The sequence below is a fragment of the Apis laboriosa genome, unplaced genomic scaffold (assembly GCF_014066325.1).
Source record: "Apis laboriosa isolate Shangri-la unplaced genomic scaffold, ASM1406632v1 scaffold30_cov140, whole genome shotgun sequence".
Classification (NCBI taxonomy): domain Eukaryota; kingdom Metazoa; phylum Arthropoda; class Insecta; order Hymenoptera; family Apidae; genus Apis; species Apis laboriosa.
In genome coordinates, this window is record NW_025222776.1 from 2,046,667 (window position 1) to 2,066,274 (window position 19,608).

The window sequence follows — 19,608 nt, forward strand, 5'->3', positions numbered from 1 at the left end:
ATTGTATAAACATTTAAAACTATATTTATCATTGTTTCTAAATTAGATAATAAATTAAAGAATTTATGAACAAATCACTGTTATTTAGGCGGAGTGAATTTTCAAATTTTTATTGGCAATATTTGTGCGAGTTGAAAGGAATTAAAAAAAAAAAAAAAAAAAAAAAAAAAAAAAAAAAAAAAAAAAAAAAAAAAAAAAAGATCCAGTCGAATATAAAATTTGAAAAGGAAGGCATTTAATAAATTTTGTATGAAAGTGCGCGTCGATCAGCGGCGTGAATAATTATTTTATAATATGAATCATGAATCATGTTTTAATTTTCATTCCAGTAAACAAATTTCATTCCTCGTCCTGACCATACGACTAGAATCGGTCAGTTGATGTTTCAGAGAACAACCATCCTTATAAATATATCTATTTAACAGTTTATGAAGTATTATAAATTTTTTTCAATACTTGAACATAAATTTTCTTTTTATAATTATTATTTGATTTGTTTCTTATTTATATAGATATTATTTCTAGTTAGTAATAACTTTTTTTGTCTACATTAACAAAAATTTAATTAGTTTGATTTGAAAATGCAACTCTATGCAATATATTTTTAATGTTTTTTTTATTTTATTTAATATATTATAACACATAAAAATTTAAATATAAATTTTTATTAATTATTTAAATAAATAAATTTAATTTAAATGATATTTGTTTAGCTTGATCCGTAATAATGTATAATAAATTTATAAATGTCTTTGCAAGGTTGATTGCACTCTGAAAATTAAAAAATAGCAACAAGCAGCTCGTTTTTTTATTTCTAATAACAAAAAATAGTAAATATAAACCCTATCTTTTTTTTTATTATTGTTTTTCGTTTTTTTTTAAATAGTCATGAATTTAAATTGCAATTTCATTCTTCGATTATTATTTTCTTTTACTATTTTCTATAAAGAATATATAATGACTTGATTTTGATGGTAGGCCTAATGAAATTTTTAATTTTTTCACATTTTCTGATTTTTTAAAAGCAATTTTTTTTTTTGCCTCTTTTTTCATTTTTATTTTAGTAGAACGAGATTTGGAAACAATTTCCTTTTTTTTTGTACGATAATATATTATATACTATTAATTTTACTTAAAAACTTTTAATATCATTTTTATTTTATGTAAGCAAATTATTATACATATATTTTTATCATATTTTAACATATTTATACATTTCCATATGCACAACAATAAATATGTCAAACATATTGATAATAAAAATATATTAAGCATATTGACAAATTTTCCATTATAATTAATTTTTTTTTATTAGTAAATAGTTCAATACTAAATAATATATTTATACAATATTCTAAGTTCTTAAATATTACGTCTCCATTCTCGTTCTACCATTATTTTTGTGACACATAAATTTCATAAAGAAGTATCACAAAAAAAGTTCAGAAATTTCTTCAGAAATCATTTCTAGAGAAAAAAGTAGTTTTAAGAATTGCTTCTAAAAAGCTTCCTATTAACTCGTTGATAACGTATGTAACGTCAAACACGTTAAACAAGTTATTATGAAATTTATTACTATTACTACCAAATTCAGTGTGCAACATTTAATATTATCATAAAATTCAATGTGCTGTATTTAAGTAAGTGTTTTTCCATTCTATCTTGTGATTTCATTCTACCACAACCAATTTTACGACTTTGAATTAACAAAGACTTCTAAAAAAATTTCCAAAGGATATTTCTTGAAATACAGCTCCATAACTTTAAAAAGATTCTTAGAAAATGTTTTCAAGAAATGCCACTGGAATGCGTTTCTAGAAAAAGTTTCCAAAATATTTTGGTGTGCTTTAATTAGCCTTGAGCTTGTCATATTCCACTGTTCCATTAGTGAAGCCCTTCTTTTGGAATTTACCACCTTTGTTAATATAAGATCTTTGGAAGAATCTACAGAAGAGAATGAAATAGCTGAAGTACATAAGCAAACTAAGTTTAACATTTAAACGTGAAATATGACATTCAATTTGGTTCTCCAGATACTGGTGAGCCGAAATATTTATAATGCAACCAATGAACATTTGTGTTATCTGTAGCACAGTGATTAACATGGCGCATATTTTTGGTGGTCTGTATTGCATTGCTTTCAAAGCATAATAACTATACATTATGGAATGAATAAAAAAGTTCATTACAACGAACCATCTCGCGGATGCTGTGTATTCTGAATATGAAAACCATGAGTAAAGAAGAACTGTTATGTGATGATACCAATGTAGAAAAATTAATTCTTGTTTTCGTAATACTATAAAGATTGTATCACCAAGCTCCGGAAGTTTTGATAGAACAAACATCCATGTCCAAAAACCAGACACAACATCTTGTTCAATAAAGCTGTAAGAAAATAATTATGCTTTTATTTTTTTTTTATTGTAGTATTTACCATAGAATTATTATTATACTTTTTGAATATAACTTGCAAATGATATATTCAAAAGAACAATTCTATTGAATCAATGTAAAAAATTATTACATGTATAATATTAATTTTATAGTTTCATAAAATAAAAATTGACGAACAAATATTATTATAATCAAAAAATTACTCTTTATATAAATAATAATTTTAAAAATATCAAATATGACAGAATTGTATTAATATTTAATTATAATAAATTTTTAAATTTTATTATGATCAATTAAAAATATTTTAAAGTATAAAATATAAAAATGAAATTACCTAGGTATACAAACACTATGGTAAAACCCATAATGTTTTAACACGTGGACCAATTCTGGTAATGTTCTAGTCAATCCAATAATGGAGAACGATGCAAGCAATGTGTTCCATAAAGCAAGTACGCCCCTGAGTTCAAACCTTGGTCTAGTTGACATATAATGCTTTCCGCCAAAAATTAGGATCATGTAAATGCCACAATAATAGAAACAGTTCGTCCAATTCTTCGTCATCCATACTTTAGTTTCTGTATGAATGAAATTTTCTTCAAAATTAAATACATAAGAGTAATTAGGTACTGTGACCACTTCCATGTAAGATAATTTGTTCATCTTGATATATTTTTTTCTTTTCGGTTAATTTGAAGTTAAAAAAAAGATACTTCTTTCCGTCTCTGCTGCCAATTGACCTAGAAAGAAGAAAAAAACAATTGTTGAGAATTTCTTTTAAAAATTTAAAAGATAAAAAATTTAACAAGTTCCATATACTATAACCTCTCGTAGACAAAACTTCTAAATTGACACATCAACATTCTGAGAAGTTGTAATATTATTTAATTACATATTTCATGTATGTGTACGAGAAGCATTAGACCTTAAGTTTCATAACAAAAAATTTGAAGATGAAGCATCGGGCATCGTAAAGATTGTATATTGTAGGTATTATTTTTATATCAGTTATTTTCTGCATCTCAACGGCATGTCTTTTCAAAATTCTAGTTATCTGAAAGATCATAATGTAAAATCCTAAATAATATGATTCTATAAGTAATTATATATTGTAATAATATTCATGAATATTTCAAAATTAAAAAAATTTTTTATATTATTTAAACAAAATAATTATATTTAAATTTAATAATTAATTTGTTTTTAAGGAAATTAATAATAATTAAATATAATAATAAAATATAATAATAATAAATATAATAATAAAATATAATAATAATAAATATAATAATAAAATATACATAGAAAAAATAAATAATTATTGAGATAATATAATAATACATAATTTTATGCAATAAAATTTATAATTTATATAAAAATTTAATATAAAATATTAAAATATTAAAATATTATAATATTAAAATATTATAACAAATTCATAATGATTAATTAGGTTTATATAAATATAAAAGAAGTTTATATTTAATGTTTAATCTTAAATAATTTTTATATAATAAAATTTATTTTTATTTCATATATGAAATTATTATATATTTTTCTATTTTATATCATCTAAAAAAATATATTATTTTACTTTTTTCTTATTCTCTATAAACATTCTATTTTTTTTATTCTCTACAAAATGTAATTTAAATTTCATAAAAAAAAAAGATTTACAATCATTTTTTCTTCTGTAATTATTAATATTATGTATATATATATATATATATATATAAATATCGTAGCACAATAAAAATTATTTTATATAAAATAAATACTTATAGAAAACTATAAGAAAATACTTATAGAAAAAATTACTATAAATACAATAAGGAAATTGATCGAAAGATTATTGTGTTTAATACAAACAATATGTAATTATTATTAATATCTATTATCTCGTCAAAGATACATTGAAACACGTTTAATTATATCTAATTTTATCTAAGATTTTATCTAATTATATCTAAGATAAAGAATTATTAGAATAAGAATAATTTAAATAAATAATTCTGTAATTTTAAACATAAAACATCACGTAAAAAAATAATAAAGTAATCACGATATTAAATGTTTCAATAATATTTATAACAATATTTCATTGATGTTACAGATTTTACATCCGAATAAAAAATTTTGATTGATAATTTATCAAATTTATCAAATGGATGATTTGTTTCCATTATAGCATGCATTATTTATGCATGCATTATTTCTTCATATTATAAAATTATATAAATAGATATATTATATAATATATAAAATTATATATTTATATAATAAGAAAATAGAGGTTTAATTTCATGATTTTTTTTAACACTAATCTAACCAATTATTTATTTTCTTTTATTTTATTTATTTTATTTCTTATTTCGTAATGATTAATCTCACCTACTCTAAAATGTAGATATTAAGTGCATAAAGAAGCGCGTTCTTAATGATTTGAAAAACACATTGATTATAAATTAAAAAATAAAATTTGAGAGAAAAATCAATTAGCATGCTTTCTTGAATTTTTCCCCAACATATTGATGTTATCGGTAGAGATGACAACTTGGTTAGGAAAAGAAATTTAAATTTGATTGGTTATTTCTAATAAATTCGATACATTCATAAAAATAGGTTTGAAATATAATGCCTCATACTTCAAAATAACAGTCAACAAATAAGAATGAGAGATATAAAAAGTAATGTATGTATAATTACGATATAATTTATATTTTGCAATATATTTTGAAAAAAATCTATATTTTGAATATATAAGTATTGCTGTTCTAATTATAAATCCTTTTTAATGAATTCAATATATTGCAAATAAGAATTAATACATTGAACTTATTTAAATAAAAATTAATGTTTTAAACTTATTCAAATAGATTATAATAATTATATTATTAATATAATAAGATTATAATAATGAATTATAATTATTAAGAAATTAATAATCAATAATGGTAATATATAATGCCTCATACTTCAAAATAATATCACATTGTTCAACAAATTTTAATTTTTTTTCTTTTTTTATAATTTTCAATTTAGATATTTAAAGATTTTAATGTGCTGAATATGTAAATCATTTTCTTCTAAAAGCCATTATCTTTGAAAAAATCATTTTTAAAAAAAGATCGCAATTTTTCAACTTTAGAAATGTTTTGTACTTTTAATAATAGTTATTTAATTTGTTTTTGAATGGTTTTGAATATGAAATGATTCTATCAATTCTCCGAATAAGATATAAATAATAAGATACAAATAACTGTTAAGTTATAAATATCTAAATATATTAAAAAAATAATATAAAATAATCAAAGTTGAATGGAGATCGAATACATTTTTGTTCATATTTTTTTATTTATTTTAAAAAATTTAAGAAAAAATTTAATCATACTATGCGATAAAGCAATTTTTTTTTAGCGAAAGCATCAAGAAAACATAAAATATCATTTTTATTTTCATTATAGAAGCGAGATAAAACGCATGATGGCATCACTCAATAATAGCAGTTGTTTCGACATGATTTCTATCTTTATCATGTACATAAATGATACATAAATGTACATAATTGCCATCAAATATATTTTTTATTTATATCAATGTGAAGAATCTAATTCTAAGATATATTATTCGCATAAGACAATAAATAATTATTTAAAATATCAACTATATCAATTATAAATATATTGATTTATGATTCCATTTATATGATAAATTGAATTTAGCGATTTATGATCATTTCTGCCCAAATTATAATGAAGCTATAATTTTTTTTAACAATAATATCGATTGTTTAAAAGAATAGTAGAGTTTATTTCACCGATGAATCAAAATTTGAATTGTTTTGGTTCGGAAATAAAATTTATTGTTAAAAAAATATGGATAAATTTAGAAATTAATAAATATAAATTAATTTTTATCGATAAATATCATCAAAACTTAATATTATCGAATTTAGAAAATGTTAAAAAAAATACTTTCATTAGATATCAATATGTTTTTGCAATTCATTAGTTAGAACATTATAATTGGGGTACATAATCGTTTTTATCTCTTACTTTATTTTTTTTTGCAATTAAACTTTTATTAAAATGATAATTGTCGTTAGTAACTGCAAAAATAATATATTTAAATAATATATTATATGCAAGAAAAATAAAAAAAATTTCTATTTTTAATAATAATTTTTCTTAATAGAGAAAATTCTTGTAATTTTTATGTCTTATTTCAAACTATAGTATACTGTTAGTATCAGAAACTGTTACAATTGCAATTATAAAAAATATAATTAATAATCATTATTATACATAACAATGTATAATAATATAATAATGCAAAATATTTTGATTATAAATAATAAATATTATGATAAGAATTGTGATAAGAATTGTTTTTGTTATTAATCGTACGGTAATCGATAATTGATAACAATCTTGCTAATAACAAGAATTTTATCAAAAAGAAAAAGTTTCAAATAAAATAAAGATTATTAGATTTAATATATTTAAATAACAAAAAATTAATATAATCGTTCATTTAAAAAAGGAAATTTTTTTATTGAATTATATAATAAACCGCGAAAAAACACTCTAACTACGACGAAAATATAATTAAGAAATAATAATAATATTTTTATTATATTAACAGAGATGTTATTTATACAATACAATAGAATATTTATTATTCCCTATTTTTATTTCTAAGTTCTACTATTATTTTATTTTTTTTCATTCTTTCAATAATCAAACTTTTCATGATATTTTTAGATAAGAAAGACGAAAAAAATTGCTAATTGAAAGTAATTCACAATTGTTTTCACAATTGTTTGTGAAAATAAATAATAGATAGCTTGTAAACAGTTTACATAAAAACAAAAAAAAGAATTTTTTAAAAAGATTTTAGATAAAATATTTTATAAAACAATATAAATAATATAAAATAATATACATTGTAAGGTCAGCAACAATATTTATTTCATAACTATAAATGAATTAATTACATATAAATCAGTGATAACATATTTAGTCTCGTTTTAATCAGAATAATGTTATTAAAAGATTATTAAAAGATTCATTATAGATTTGAAAAATACATTGATTTTTATCATTTTTCAATAATTTTATTCTAAACTTTTAGAATTCTATTATAATAGGTATAATATATTATAATAGGTATAAATAAATATTTACTACGTTTATAAAGTAGAGATTTTCATGATTTTTTAAATTAAAAATTATTTGATTTTAACATTTTATTATAACATGTAATTCAAAAAATGATGAAACATTGAGGACATAAGAGAGTCAGATAATATCACATAATAGTGTTAGATATATGTACCTGATATTGACAAAATATAAAATTAAATATTTTGAAGTTAATCTGTATATTTTTTTTTATTTCAAATATTTTATTTCAAATAATAATGTTTCGTTAATCTTTCAGCCAACAGTCTGATAACTCTTAAATAAAAAACTTAAACTTTTTGAATTATTCCTCTATCACCAATAGTAATTTTTCTAATATAATATTAAAAATCAATTAGAATTATTATACACTTCTATTATATTATATTTTTTATCAATGAGAAAATTTATAATTTCCATTATATATATATATATCAATTTGACAAATGAAACTATGCAATTAATTTAACTATGCTTAATAATTTTAAAGAATTATTTAAATTAAATTTTAAGAGATTTAACATTTTTTAGAGATAGAATTGAATTTTTATCTTTAATTTTGCTTAAATTAATCAATATGTTGGGTATATATTTTTGATTTTTATTTAAAAATAATTAACAAAAACAAGTATAACAGAAATAAAAAATTTTATTATTTTTAGCAAGCATCTATTTTCACTTATAATATTTCATTTTAATTTGCTATTATTGGAAATATTGTAAAAATTATTTAATATAATATATGTACAATGCTATATTCTTGAATGATACAAAGGTATATAATAAAACTGACCATGATAGGAAAAAATTATTAAATTCGTCAAAAAAATATTTTGTAATTAGAAAACGTTAAAAAAGATTTGAAGCACTTTAAAGATTTACTTGAATAAATTTTCAAGATTTCAAAACTTGCAATTACAAATATATATTCTTAAAAAATTCTAATATGTCGAATCATTTATAGACTATCTAATATTAATTAATATTAGTAGATATATAATTAAACAAAATCCATGAATAAATTCGTCAAATATTAATTATAGAAAAACATAATAAGAAAATAAATTGGAAAACAATATATAAAATCTTATAAGATATTAGTTATTCTAAAATATCACTTGAAAAAGTATATATTAGCAAAATTAATCAAAACAGCATCTAAAATTCACAAAGAAATTTTTAAATAAAAATAATTTCTCCAATAAAATTTTATTCTCTGATAAAGCTAAATTTATTTTCAAGTTAGATAGCCGGATATTAGTATATGAAAAAAACATAATAAGTTAAATTTAAAAAATCTTTAAGATAGTCAAACATTTGTAACATGTGTTTATCTTAACTTGAAGAATTAAGATTTCCTTTTAAGAAATCAAAAACTAAAACTTAAAATTTAAATATTTTCAAACAAAATTTAAAGAAAAATATAAAAAATTAAAAATTTTTAAATTATTTTCAAGATAATATATCTGCATAATATAATACTTGTAAAATATAGAGAATGTTAGTATATTCGTGAAAAATGTTTTCCTCAAATATTCTTTTCTATATTTTACAAACCAAAATAAACATAAAAATTAGTATACAAAAACGTCGATTGAAGTTATAAACAATTTAGTTATTATTTACTTATTTAAATTATAAACAATTTAAGTTTACGTTAGATGAAAATAGAATGCAACGGTATAACCAAAATAAAGTAGTCTCACTTTATTTCCGTTTCGTTCATTTAAATTATAATAAATTTAAATTGTTTATAATTTAATAAATAAGCAATTAGAGCTCAACCGACATTTTTTACCATTATATTATACCAACTTAAATCGATATTATACCAACTTTTGATCTTTAAAATCAACTTTTCAAAGGTGCTTACGAATATATTGTATAATTCGATAATGGGTTATTTAAAAAATTCTATTTAAAAAATTCATGTTTTAAATAATCCATATAAATAATCCATATAATAATCCATATAATCCATATATGCCCAAATTCTGATCTATATTTCATAAAATATTCGAATATTTTGAATAAATTAGAATTAAATTAAAAAATAATTTTAAGAAGATAAAATCAATAATAATTTTACAAAGATTGATTGAACATTGATCCATCGAATCTAAATTAAAAATTAAAAGTATTCTACACAATGTTAAATTGTAAATTAAAATAAATTTTTATTATAGTTGTATATATTTTTTTATATTATTACTATTTTATTATTATTATTTATTGATTTGAATTCCAATTATTGTAAAAATAAGATATGCATTAAAATTAGAAATAAATACAGATAATAAACGAAAGAAAGAAATCGCATGATTAGTATCTAGATTTTAGATAAACAAGATAAGATTTTGCAAAGATTATGTTCATAATTATTTGTTAAAATAATAAAGTGAAAAAAAATGAAAAAAATGTAAATATTATCAGTTAAAATATAATATTTATAAAAAATGAGAAACAATTTATGAGATCACATCATATATACTTTTAGACTTATGTAAAAACGTATTTTTTTTTTATTCCGACAAAGCATGATAATCATGAAATTTATTTAATAAAGCAAGATATTTTCAATGTTGTTAGTTTATTTAATAATATATGATACTATTACTTCTGCATATTTAGTTCATTGATCTCTTTGTGAGTAGATATTACATTACTATAAAAAAACATAATCGGATTAAAGTTACGTGAAAACCTTATGACATAGCATTTCAAGATATTTATCATATCATTCTTTATAGCAGCTATTAAACTCATCAATTTATCGATATCAAAAATCGACATATTGAAACAATTAATATTTTTTTTTTACTACAAAATATATAATTTCCTTTTTTTTTTTATTTAAATCTTAAGCGAAAATTAAAGAGATTTAAGATTTATCTTATATATCAATCTTATATATCAAATTATGTAATAATAGAGCGTCAATTATTCGAATCTTGATTATTCGGATTAATATTATATCATTATCGTTACTCTTAAAACCAACGGAAATGATAAAATACGATAAAATAATTAATGTATACATTACATATAGTTTGCGTTTATATTACGCATATACATTACGTTAGTTCGAATAATTAACGCTCTAATATATCCTTATCTATTGATTATAATAAAGGTAAATAAAAAACTTGTCGAAATAATGATTTAAATGTTTGGGATTTTTAAACTAATTTAAATGTTTGGAAACATGAAATCGCAAAAAGTCCATAAAAAAATTAATATTAATAAATCTTAAAATAGAATCTTCGTTTTTTAAAATTAGATACGTATACGTGTGGATATATAATAATATTTACTGAATTTAAATATATTAATCAGAATGGAAAGTTCTCATAAATTTTAGACATTCAATAAATTCAATACGATATTATTTGTCTATTAGTGCTGTTAAAAAAATTTACTATTTAATGTTACTATATATATTATATATAATGATATTTCAAATACGTGTATGTGTGTATGTGTGTATATATATATATATATATATATATATATATATATATAATTAATCAATTCAAAAACATTATATTTAAATATGTATGTTACAAACAATGTATCTTCAGAAAAAAATTACATATAAAAATTTCACAGCTTCAAGAGAAGAATACAATTATTCTATTTATTTTTTAAGATTTTATGCCATATATTTATTTTTATAAGATTAAGCTTTCTATAAAAACATTTAAAATTTATAATATAACAAGACCAAACAAGATCAATAATTGAGGATTTAAAAAATAGAATAATAAAGGAATATTAAAAAAAATATTTTAACAAAAAGAAGAAAAAACAAACTTGAAAATAATTATAATAATGTTTTTTATAAAACAGCAGAAAGCATTTTGAAAACATATTTTAAAGATTATATGAAATTATGTATTATATATATGATTTTTTATATATGATTTTTTTATATAATAAAAATAATCGCGTAAAAAGTGAAAATGTTATTTTACTTTATTATTTAATAATCATCAAAAAATTAATGAAGTTGTTTGTTTGTTTGTGTCGCTTAATTATTTATTTTTTATTTATAGAAAAAAAAATTTTTATTTTATTAAATATCTTCTAAAATGGTATCAAACACGAACTTTTTTTTCCTCTCATAGAATATGAATATTCATGAAAAATATATTTAAATATATTTGATTTGAAAAAAAAAAGTTGATCTTCAAATAACTTTAAAAATGCTCAACAAATAAAAAAATAAATAAAACAGTTGTATTTTCTTTTTGAAACCTTTGTGAATTTTTGAGATAATTAGATGTATTTTCAAATAAATATGTATAATTATGCATTGGCTCTTGAATAATGCAGATTCTAATAATGCTTTTATTAATCGAATTGAATTTTTTCTGTATATTCAATGTAAATTAGAAAAACATAATTTTTTTTCCAAATTTTTTATGCTAATTTATATGATTAAAAAATTATAAAAAAAAAGAATATCTTACATAAAAAAGTACGGAGAAAAAAATTTGCATCATATATTTTAGACAATATAACAATCGATCAATATATTCAAAAATTTGTTTTATAATGTCATTCAAATGATAATATTAAATACAAAATAATTGAATATAAAAAAAATTTGAAACTACTGTAAAAGAATATAAAATAATTTTTACATTTACAATATACAATCAACAGTTTACTAATGTATGAATTGTGTCGAATATTCGAACGATCAGATCGAATCGGAAGAAGTCGAGTAGATTTTGCACAACATATAGACCGAATATTAGAACTGACCATTACAGTTGGATTAACTTAATGTAGTAGGGTAGACTGATAAATTTGACCACATTTTTAAACAGATCGATAGGATTGATTATTCTCATAGTGAATATATGGAAATGATTATTGCACATATGTATTATTATGTGTTGTGCACTTAAATAATATAAATATTTAACATAAACTAATTTTTAAATATAATTATTTTAATGGTATAATTATGTTTTAATATGTGTTATTATATATAACAATTATGTGCAATTATATGTAATGTGTTTTTTAAATTAACATTAAAAGCTCTTTCATATTAATGATACATATATAATCAAGATTCAAAGATCAATTATGAACAAAGACAAAGAAATTTAATAGAAACTATTTACATTAGTAAAAATGAAAATATTTCTGAGAATATTTTAAATAGAAGAGATATAACTGTTTTTATATTTTTATAAATATAATTTTTTTTATATTTTTAATTATATCGTAAATATATATAATTGTTAATCACAAATTGTAATATCATTATTTCATTAAGTGTTTCTATTTTTATAATTGTATTATTATATTTTATTTTGTTATATTAAATATATTATAAATATATATTATATTAAATAATTGATTTTTCTTCTTCTCCTTTCCCAATTTTAATAATGTTAAAATATATTAAAAAAAATCATATTAAGCATTTTTTGTTTACATATAACTGGCAGTCAATTTTAATTTTCAAATTATTTGCAAAAATTTATTATAAAATTATTTGTGACAATAAATGCAATCATCATTTATTGTTTATATATATATATATATATATATATATAACTGATATATATATATCAGTTAGTAACAATATATTATATAAATAGATAAAGCAGACAAAAAGGATTTTAAAAAACTGAAAATATCTCAATCTCAAATTTTATTTCGATATTATGTATTATATTATATATTAAATTACATACTATGCATTTGTAGAATTCTAGAATGAGAAAATAAAATATAAATATAAATGCCTCTAAAATCATTTATATATTATTATTTGAAGAATTTGTGGAATGCTAAGTTTTAATATGGATATTATATTACATGAATATTACATAAATATTAAATGTAATGATACTAATTCATCCGTTATATATATTGGTTGTTAGCCGCCATGTTGTAGAAACAATAAATAAACAGCAGTCATATATTAATGCAAACGTGTATGAGTATGCGCATACATACAATGTGTATATTTTAAAATTATTGAAATTAAAAGAAATGAGATATTTTTTTTTTTAAACTTTAAGAATGAAAAGATGAAAATATATAATTTTGATGTAGAAAAAAGTCGTGAAATATGAAGTTTAATTTAATCATTATATTATTATTCTTAAAAAGATTTAAAAAAAAAAATTCTTAAAATATAATTGGAAATATCTAAATATATCTAAATATGTTATTTTTGATTTTATAAGAAAAGTTTATTAACAAAAGATTTGAATAGATTCATATATTTCAAATATATTTTTTATATATTTATAAACATATAAATATAAATTATTTATATGTATATAAATATATATAAGATTCTATTATAATTAGAAACAGAGATTGTAAAAAGTATTTAAGTAGATCAAAAATTAAAAAAGAAAAAGAAATAAAATGATTTTATTAAATCTAAGACGAAATCCTTTGATTATCAATCACTCCAAATTTTTATTTTATTTAAATAAAAATATTATTATATAAATGTATAATAAATATTATACGTTTTATTTCTTTTTCTAGTTGCATATTATAGCCCTTTTTCTTAAATTATATTTTATAAAAATTTTTTTAATGGTTTCATTAACTTTTGAACGTCATTTAATCATTAATATATTGAAATTATATCTCATTTATTCAAATAAGTTGAAGTAAATGATGGTTTATTTATAAAATTTTTTAATAATTAATTAAAATAAAATGTTATAAAAAGCATTATTAATTTAAAAATATAAAAATTAATCAAAAGATATTTTTATATTTTCTTTTCCAATAAATTAGAATGTTAGAATAATAATTATTTGAATTGTCTTTAAGTCTAGAATACATCGATGAATATATTTATCACAGTCGGCAAAAAACTTTAGTTACTAATACCAACTATAGCCGGCGCTCGTATATCTAGTTATTGATATTAAATGCATAATATCTGTAATTGTATATTTTATTATATGTATATTAAAAATATAATATTCTTATTGTATTTTATCTTTTTTTTTTTCGTAATGCAATATTTTTAATAAGTATTGTAATGAAATAAGGGAATATTAGAATAGTATTTTAAGATTCGATTTATATTATTGAAATAAATTTACGACAATATAGTTATTAATTTTTAAAAAATATTAGATTATTTTGTATTCAGATTAAATATTACATTTAGATTGTAACAATATTATTATTTTTTCATATTTTTTTCACAATTTATTTAATATTTATTTATACTATTTTCTTTTTAAAATAAAAAATAAAAAAATAGAATAGAAACAATAGAGAAACAAATTACTTAATTAAAATTAACTTGTTTCAATATTTTTTATAAAGAATTATGTAGAAAATAGAAAATAGAATTATGTAGAAATTAGAAATATAATAATCATTATTTTTTTAAATTTAAATAAATAATGATTAAATATGATTTAATTGATTTTATATTTTAATTCATTCAACATTTTTCGTTTAATATTTAAATTATTATTTAAATTATATAAAGTTACATATGTTATATTTTATCGATGATCAAATGTATAAATGTGGGAATTTTTCGATTCATAGGAATTAAACACGTGGCTAAATGGGTGATAAAAGAAAGGTTACGACAATTAATTACGAAAAATTGTTTAATAGTGTAACATGAGATTCTCAAAAGAAGAGAATCTTTGGTTCTTCGAGAGAAGCAGAATATATTTGATTAATATCAATACTAAAAATATTTATTATTTTTAATATATGTTTTCTTTTAAGAGCAATTAAATATATAATGAAATGAGGAAAAATTTATTTTTCTTTTTCTTTTTTTTTCTTTAGTTATTTATGAGTATGATTTATTTATGAACATTTGATAAGTTTTTTGTTTCAAAATTCCGGAAATTGACAAAATTAGAATAACAACTGTACGAATAAACACGGTAAGTAATTATATAAAATAAACAATTTCTTTTTAAGTATCTCTGTTTTTACTTTAGAAAGAAAATAATTTGATAGAGTATAATTTTATAAGAAATTTTTATATGACAATAATAATGTATATATTACAATTGAGAATTTGGAAATTTAGCTAAAAGATTATCAATTTTTAGATATTTAACAATTTTTTTGGAATCATTTTAAAAAATAAATTATTTATTTTTCACACTTTCAAATTTAATTTACTCGAAGATATTTCTATATATTACTATAAAAAATGAGAAAAATGATTAATATGTTTATAATAATTAAATATGTTTCAAATGATTGCATAAAACTTAAAAATTATTTTAGTATTTTAAATTATCAAGAATGAGAAATGAAATCTTTTTAAAATAATTTTATGAAATTGAAATAAAATAATTTTATAAAACTGAATATAAAAAATTTTTGATGAGATTTTTTTTTTTCACTATTGTTTAATCCAATATATGACTGAAATTTAAGGAATTAAATATATAAATATAATTAAAATGTAAGTATAATATTTCGTATTTTAATCAGAATTGAAATTAATTTTAAAAATAAATTTAAAAAAATAAATTTAAATTTTTATACAAGTTTTTTTTAATTTCTTCAGTTTTTTTTTCTTTTTGGTTATGATTATAACAAAAAAAAAAAAATATATAAAAAGAAATTCAATATTATAGTCAAGTTATATCGAGATTAAGAATATATTTCATTTAATTTCTTATAAACATATAATTTTTAAAATAAATATATTTTAGAATAAATTATTCCACTATAAAAAAACCTATATAACATAGCTTGTATCAATTATTATTAAATTATGGATATTTACACAAATATAAATACATTAGAAAAAAAATATAGTGATAAAAAAAATGTTTTTTTATTTTTTATATGATATATATGCTTTGTAAATATATATATTTTTTGAGTATATTGCATTCTTTGCAAATTATATATATAATTCTTATATATTATATACAAACATTTTAAATATTTGAAGAGAAACGAATAAATCTCATACTTTATGAGACAGTACACATAATATAATATCAAATAGATTTCTTCAGATTCTTGGATTTTCAATCCTTTTTCATTTTCCTTTAATTGTTAATCGTTATTATTGAGAAAAATGAAATAAAATTTTGAATGAAATATATAAATTGTTAATACAATCATAGGAAAGTCGATTTAAAAAGTCGATTTTAGAAATCAAAAGAAATATAAAATTTGTTATATAGTCGAGATATATATTAAGTTATAAGCAATTGAAACTTTCATATCTTCCTTTTTTGTCATGCCGCCATAATAGTTTCAAATGGAAGAATACACGAAAAAAATTAAATTTTTTAAATTCATTCAAAATCAATGAAATTTAAGGCATACATTCCTAAATGTTCAAATTAAATATTGGTAATAAAAATAATTTATTAAAGAAGTTCAGAACTTTTTAATATAACTTTAGAATGTTTTGAAAACAGAGAAAAATGTAAAGTTAAAAGAAGATCATACTGTTTTTCTAAAATTATTGAATTTTATTTTATTATATTTTTTTATTGAAGAGTAAGAATTTAGTTAGATCGATTAACATTTGGTTGTATATATTGTTGTATATATTTTGTTTGTACGATAATATTATAAAAATATATAGTTTCATAATAATAATTATTATTATTCTTAAATCAAATAAAAATAAAAATTATTTCTTGTTTCCTAAAAATTATGATGAAAATCATTTGATTTTATTTTAGGTATAAAAAAAATATAATATTAATAATTAGGTATAAAAATATAATCAATTAATTTAGATTAATTTTCATTTTTTTTTCATTATCGTTTATCTTTTATCATTAATTTAGTTAAAAAACTAATTTACAATTACTATATTTACTTCAGCTATTTATCACTCACTATTTTACACTATGACCCACTTTTCCTAATTACTCTTTGCCTCCTTTCTCTTTTTCACTTCACTTGCTGTCTTTAAATATCTAGTTGCACTTTTGTCTCCTTCCTTATTCAAAATTCCATCCACATTTAAATCCTTGCATTCTTTGTATTTATAATCATTTCTTAATTCAAGAGTTTGTATTTTTTAATTTCTTTATAAATTTTAAAAAAAATTATTTATAATATATTAGAAAGTATTAATATTTAACATTATATACATATTACATTAAATAGTTTGTTTTTCTTAATAATAATTGATAATTGAAAATGAATTTTCATAGACAAAACAGGTATTTTTAAAAATAATAATTGTTGAATTTTTTTAAATTTTTTGAAATCAATGAAACAATGAAAAATATGCGTAATATAAAAATATTTGAAATATTTGAAAACATTTGAATAATTGAATTTTGAATAAATGAAAAATTATTAATTGATTTTCTATTTGAATAAAATGTTACAAAAATTAATTTTTACAATTTATATTTTTAAAAGAATTCATTATAAAAATATCACATTATTGGATTAATAAAATTGCAATATAATTTTATTATTACAATAAAGTAAAACAGTAAAACAATAATAATAATACAATGTACAATACAATACAATGATAAAATACAAAGTAAAAAATTTATTTTATTATTATTAATAAATTTACATTTTATTTTTCAAAATTTATATAAATATATATTTTATTTAAGAAAGAATTTTTTATATAAAAATAACAAATTTTTATGCAAAAAAAAAAAACTAAAAAAAAAATATTTTTCCATTTATTAGCAAAATTACTTTTTGAACTATGTCTAATAAGTATATATGATGTAATTATGTCAATCACTAGAAGTTATAAAAATATGCAGTATAGAATTATATCTAATTATAAATTAGATATCTAAGAATTATATATTTTTTAATAACTTTAAAAAAATGTTAATTTTTAAAAATTAGTTTCATATTAATAAATAAAAACATAGTAATTAGAATTACAGAATGTAAGAATCAAATTAATATTTTATATACTATTTAAATTTGAAAAAATTAATAAAAAAGGGATTGTAAATAAAATTTCTTTTAATATTTTATTAAAATTTTATTAAAATTAACTTTTTATATTATATTTTTATATTCTCTTTGCAATTTACAAAATTGTTATATTTTAATGAAAAATATTATATATATAGAGTGTTAATAAACATGTGGAACATTTTTGGAGGGTGGACTCTAGACATCAAAACAATGAAAAAAATTCATATATATATATGTCCGATAAGGCTTAATTAACGAGTTATAAGCATTTTAAATTTTTGTTAGATAGAGCGAGACGGCGAAAGAGCGAGAACGTTTAGGTGGGTGCAGGGCAGTGTATTACAATGTCACTTGCGTAGCGGAGCTTCTCATGAATAAAAATAAATATAGTGATATTTTTTTATACAATTATTTCGATTATTTCAAATGAATTTCAATATAAGATAATATACAATGTACATAAATATCGTGTAATGTAACTATGAAATATTTTTATATCATTTAAAAAAAAATTTTAATTATGCAAATTAAAATCTATGTAATTAGTTATTTAACAGAAACTTATCTCAGATAAATTATAGCAAATTTCACAATATTTAGAATTATATGATGATTATACAATATTTCATTTAAAATCATAAATGAATCGTTGTATTTCATTCAACTTGCCATTTATCGAAATCCATAGGAGCAAATCAAAACACATTTCTATAAGATTTCTCTATTAGAAAGATTGAATGTGTTTTTATATGTACAATTGCTTTTTTAATTATTTTCACATGTATAAGAAAGTCCGAAATACTTAAATCAATTTGAATTTTAGATTATTAAATTATCTAATCAAATCACTGATAAATATTTATCTTTATTTTATTTGCATTAAATAGTTTTCATTCTTATGCAGAGAGAAATAATAATCGATGTGGAAATCATTTATTAATAATATGAATTTATATTATACATTAATATCACATATCCATAAAAAAAGCATATTGCAATTGTTTTTTTATATATACTTGAATAAATCTTACAAATTCTATTTTATTTTTACTTTACTAATTTTATTTTATACTTTTATTTCTCATACGTTACATGAACGTTAAAA

The 19,608-nt window shown here is 18.4% G+C and overlaps 1 protein-coding gene across 3 annotated transcripts in view; it reads right to left on the bottom strand.

The window, feature by feature from the left end:
• Positions 1 to 1,214: 1,214 nt before the first annotated feature.
• LOC122714544 (elongation of very long chain fatty acids protein 6-like) overlaps positions 1,215 to 19,608 on the bottom strand; it is a 71,149-nt gene continuing 52,755 nt past the window's right edge. The window contains exons 2-4 of one of the 3 annotated variants that reach the window (XM_043935974.1): positions 3,326 to 3,454; positions 2,735 to 3,140; positions 1,215 to 2,388 (exon numbers count right to left, since the gene is read on the bottom strand). In XM_043935974.1, coding sequence (XP_043791909.1) covers positions 1,848 to 2,388; positions 2,735 to 3,063 — 870 coding nt within the window. In that variant the 5' untranslated portion in view covers positions 3,064 to 3,140; positions 3,326 to 3,454 and the 3' untranslated portion in view covers positions 1,215 to 1,847. Of the gene's footprint in view, positions 2,389 to 2,734; positions 3,141 to 3,225; positions 3,455 to 19,608 lie in introns of those variants that run through there. The other 2 variants (XM_043935975.1, XM_043935973.1) reach the window with 2 other exon arrangements.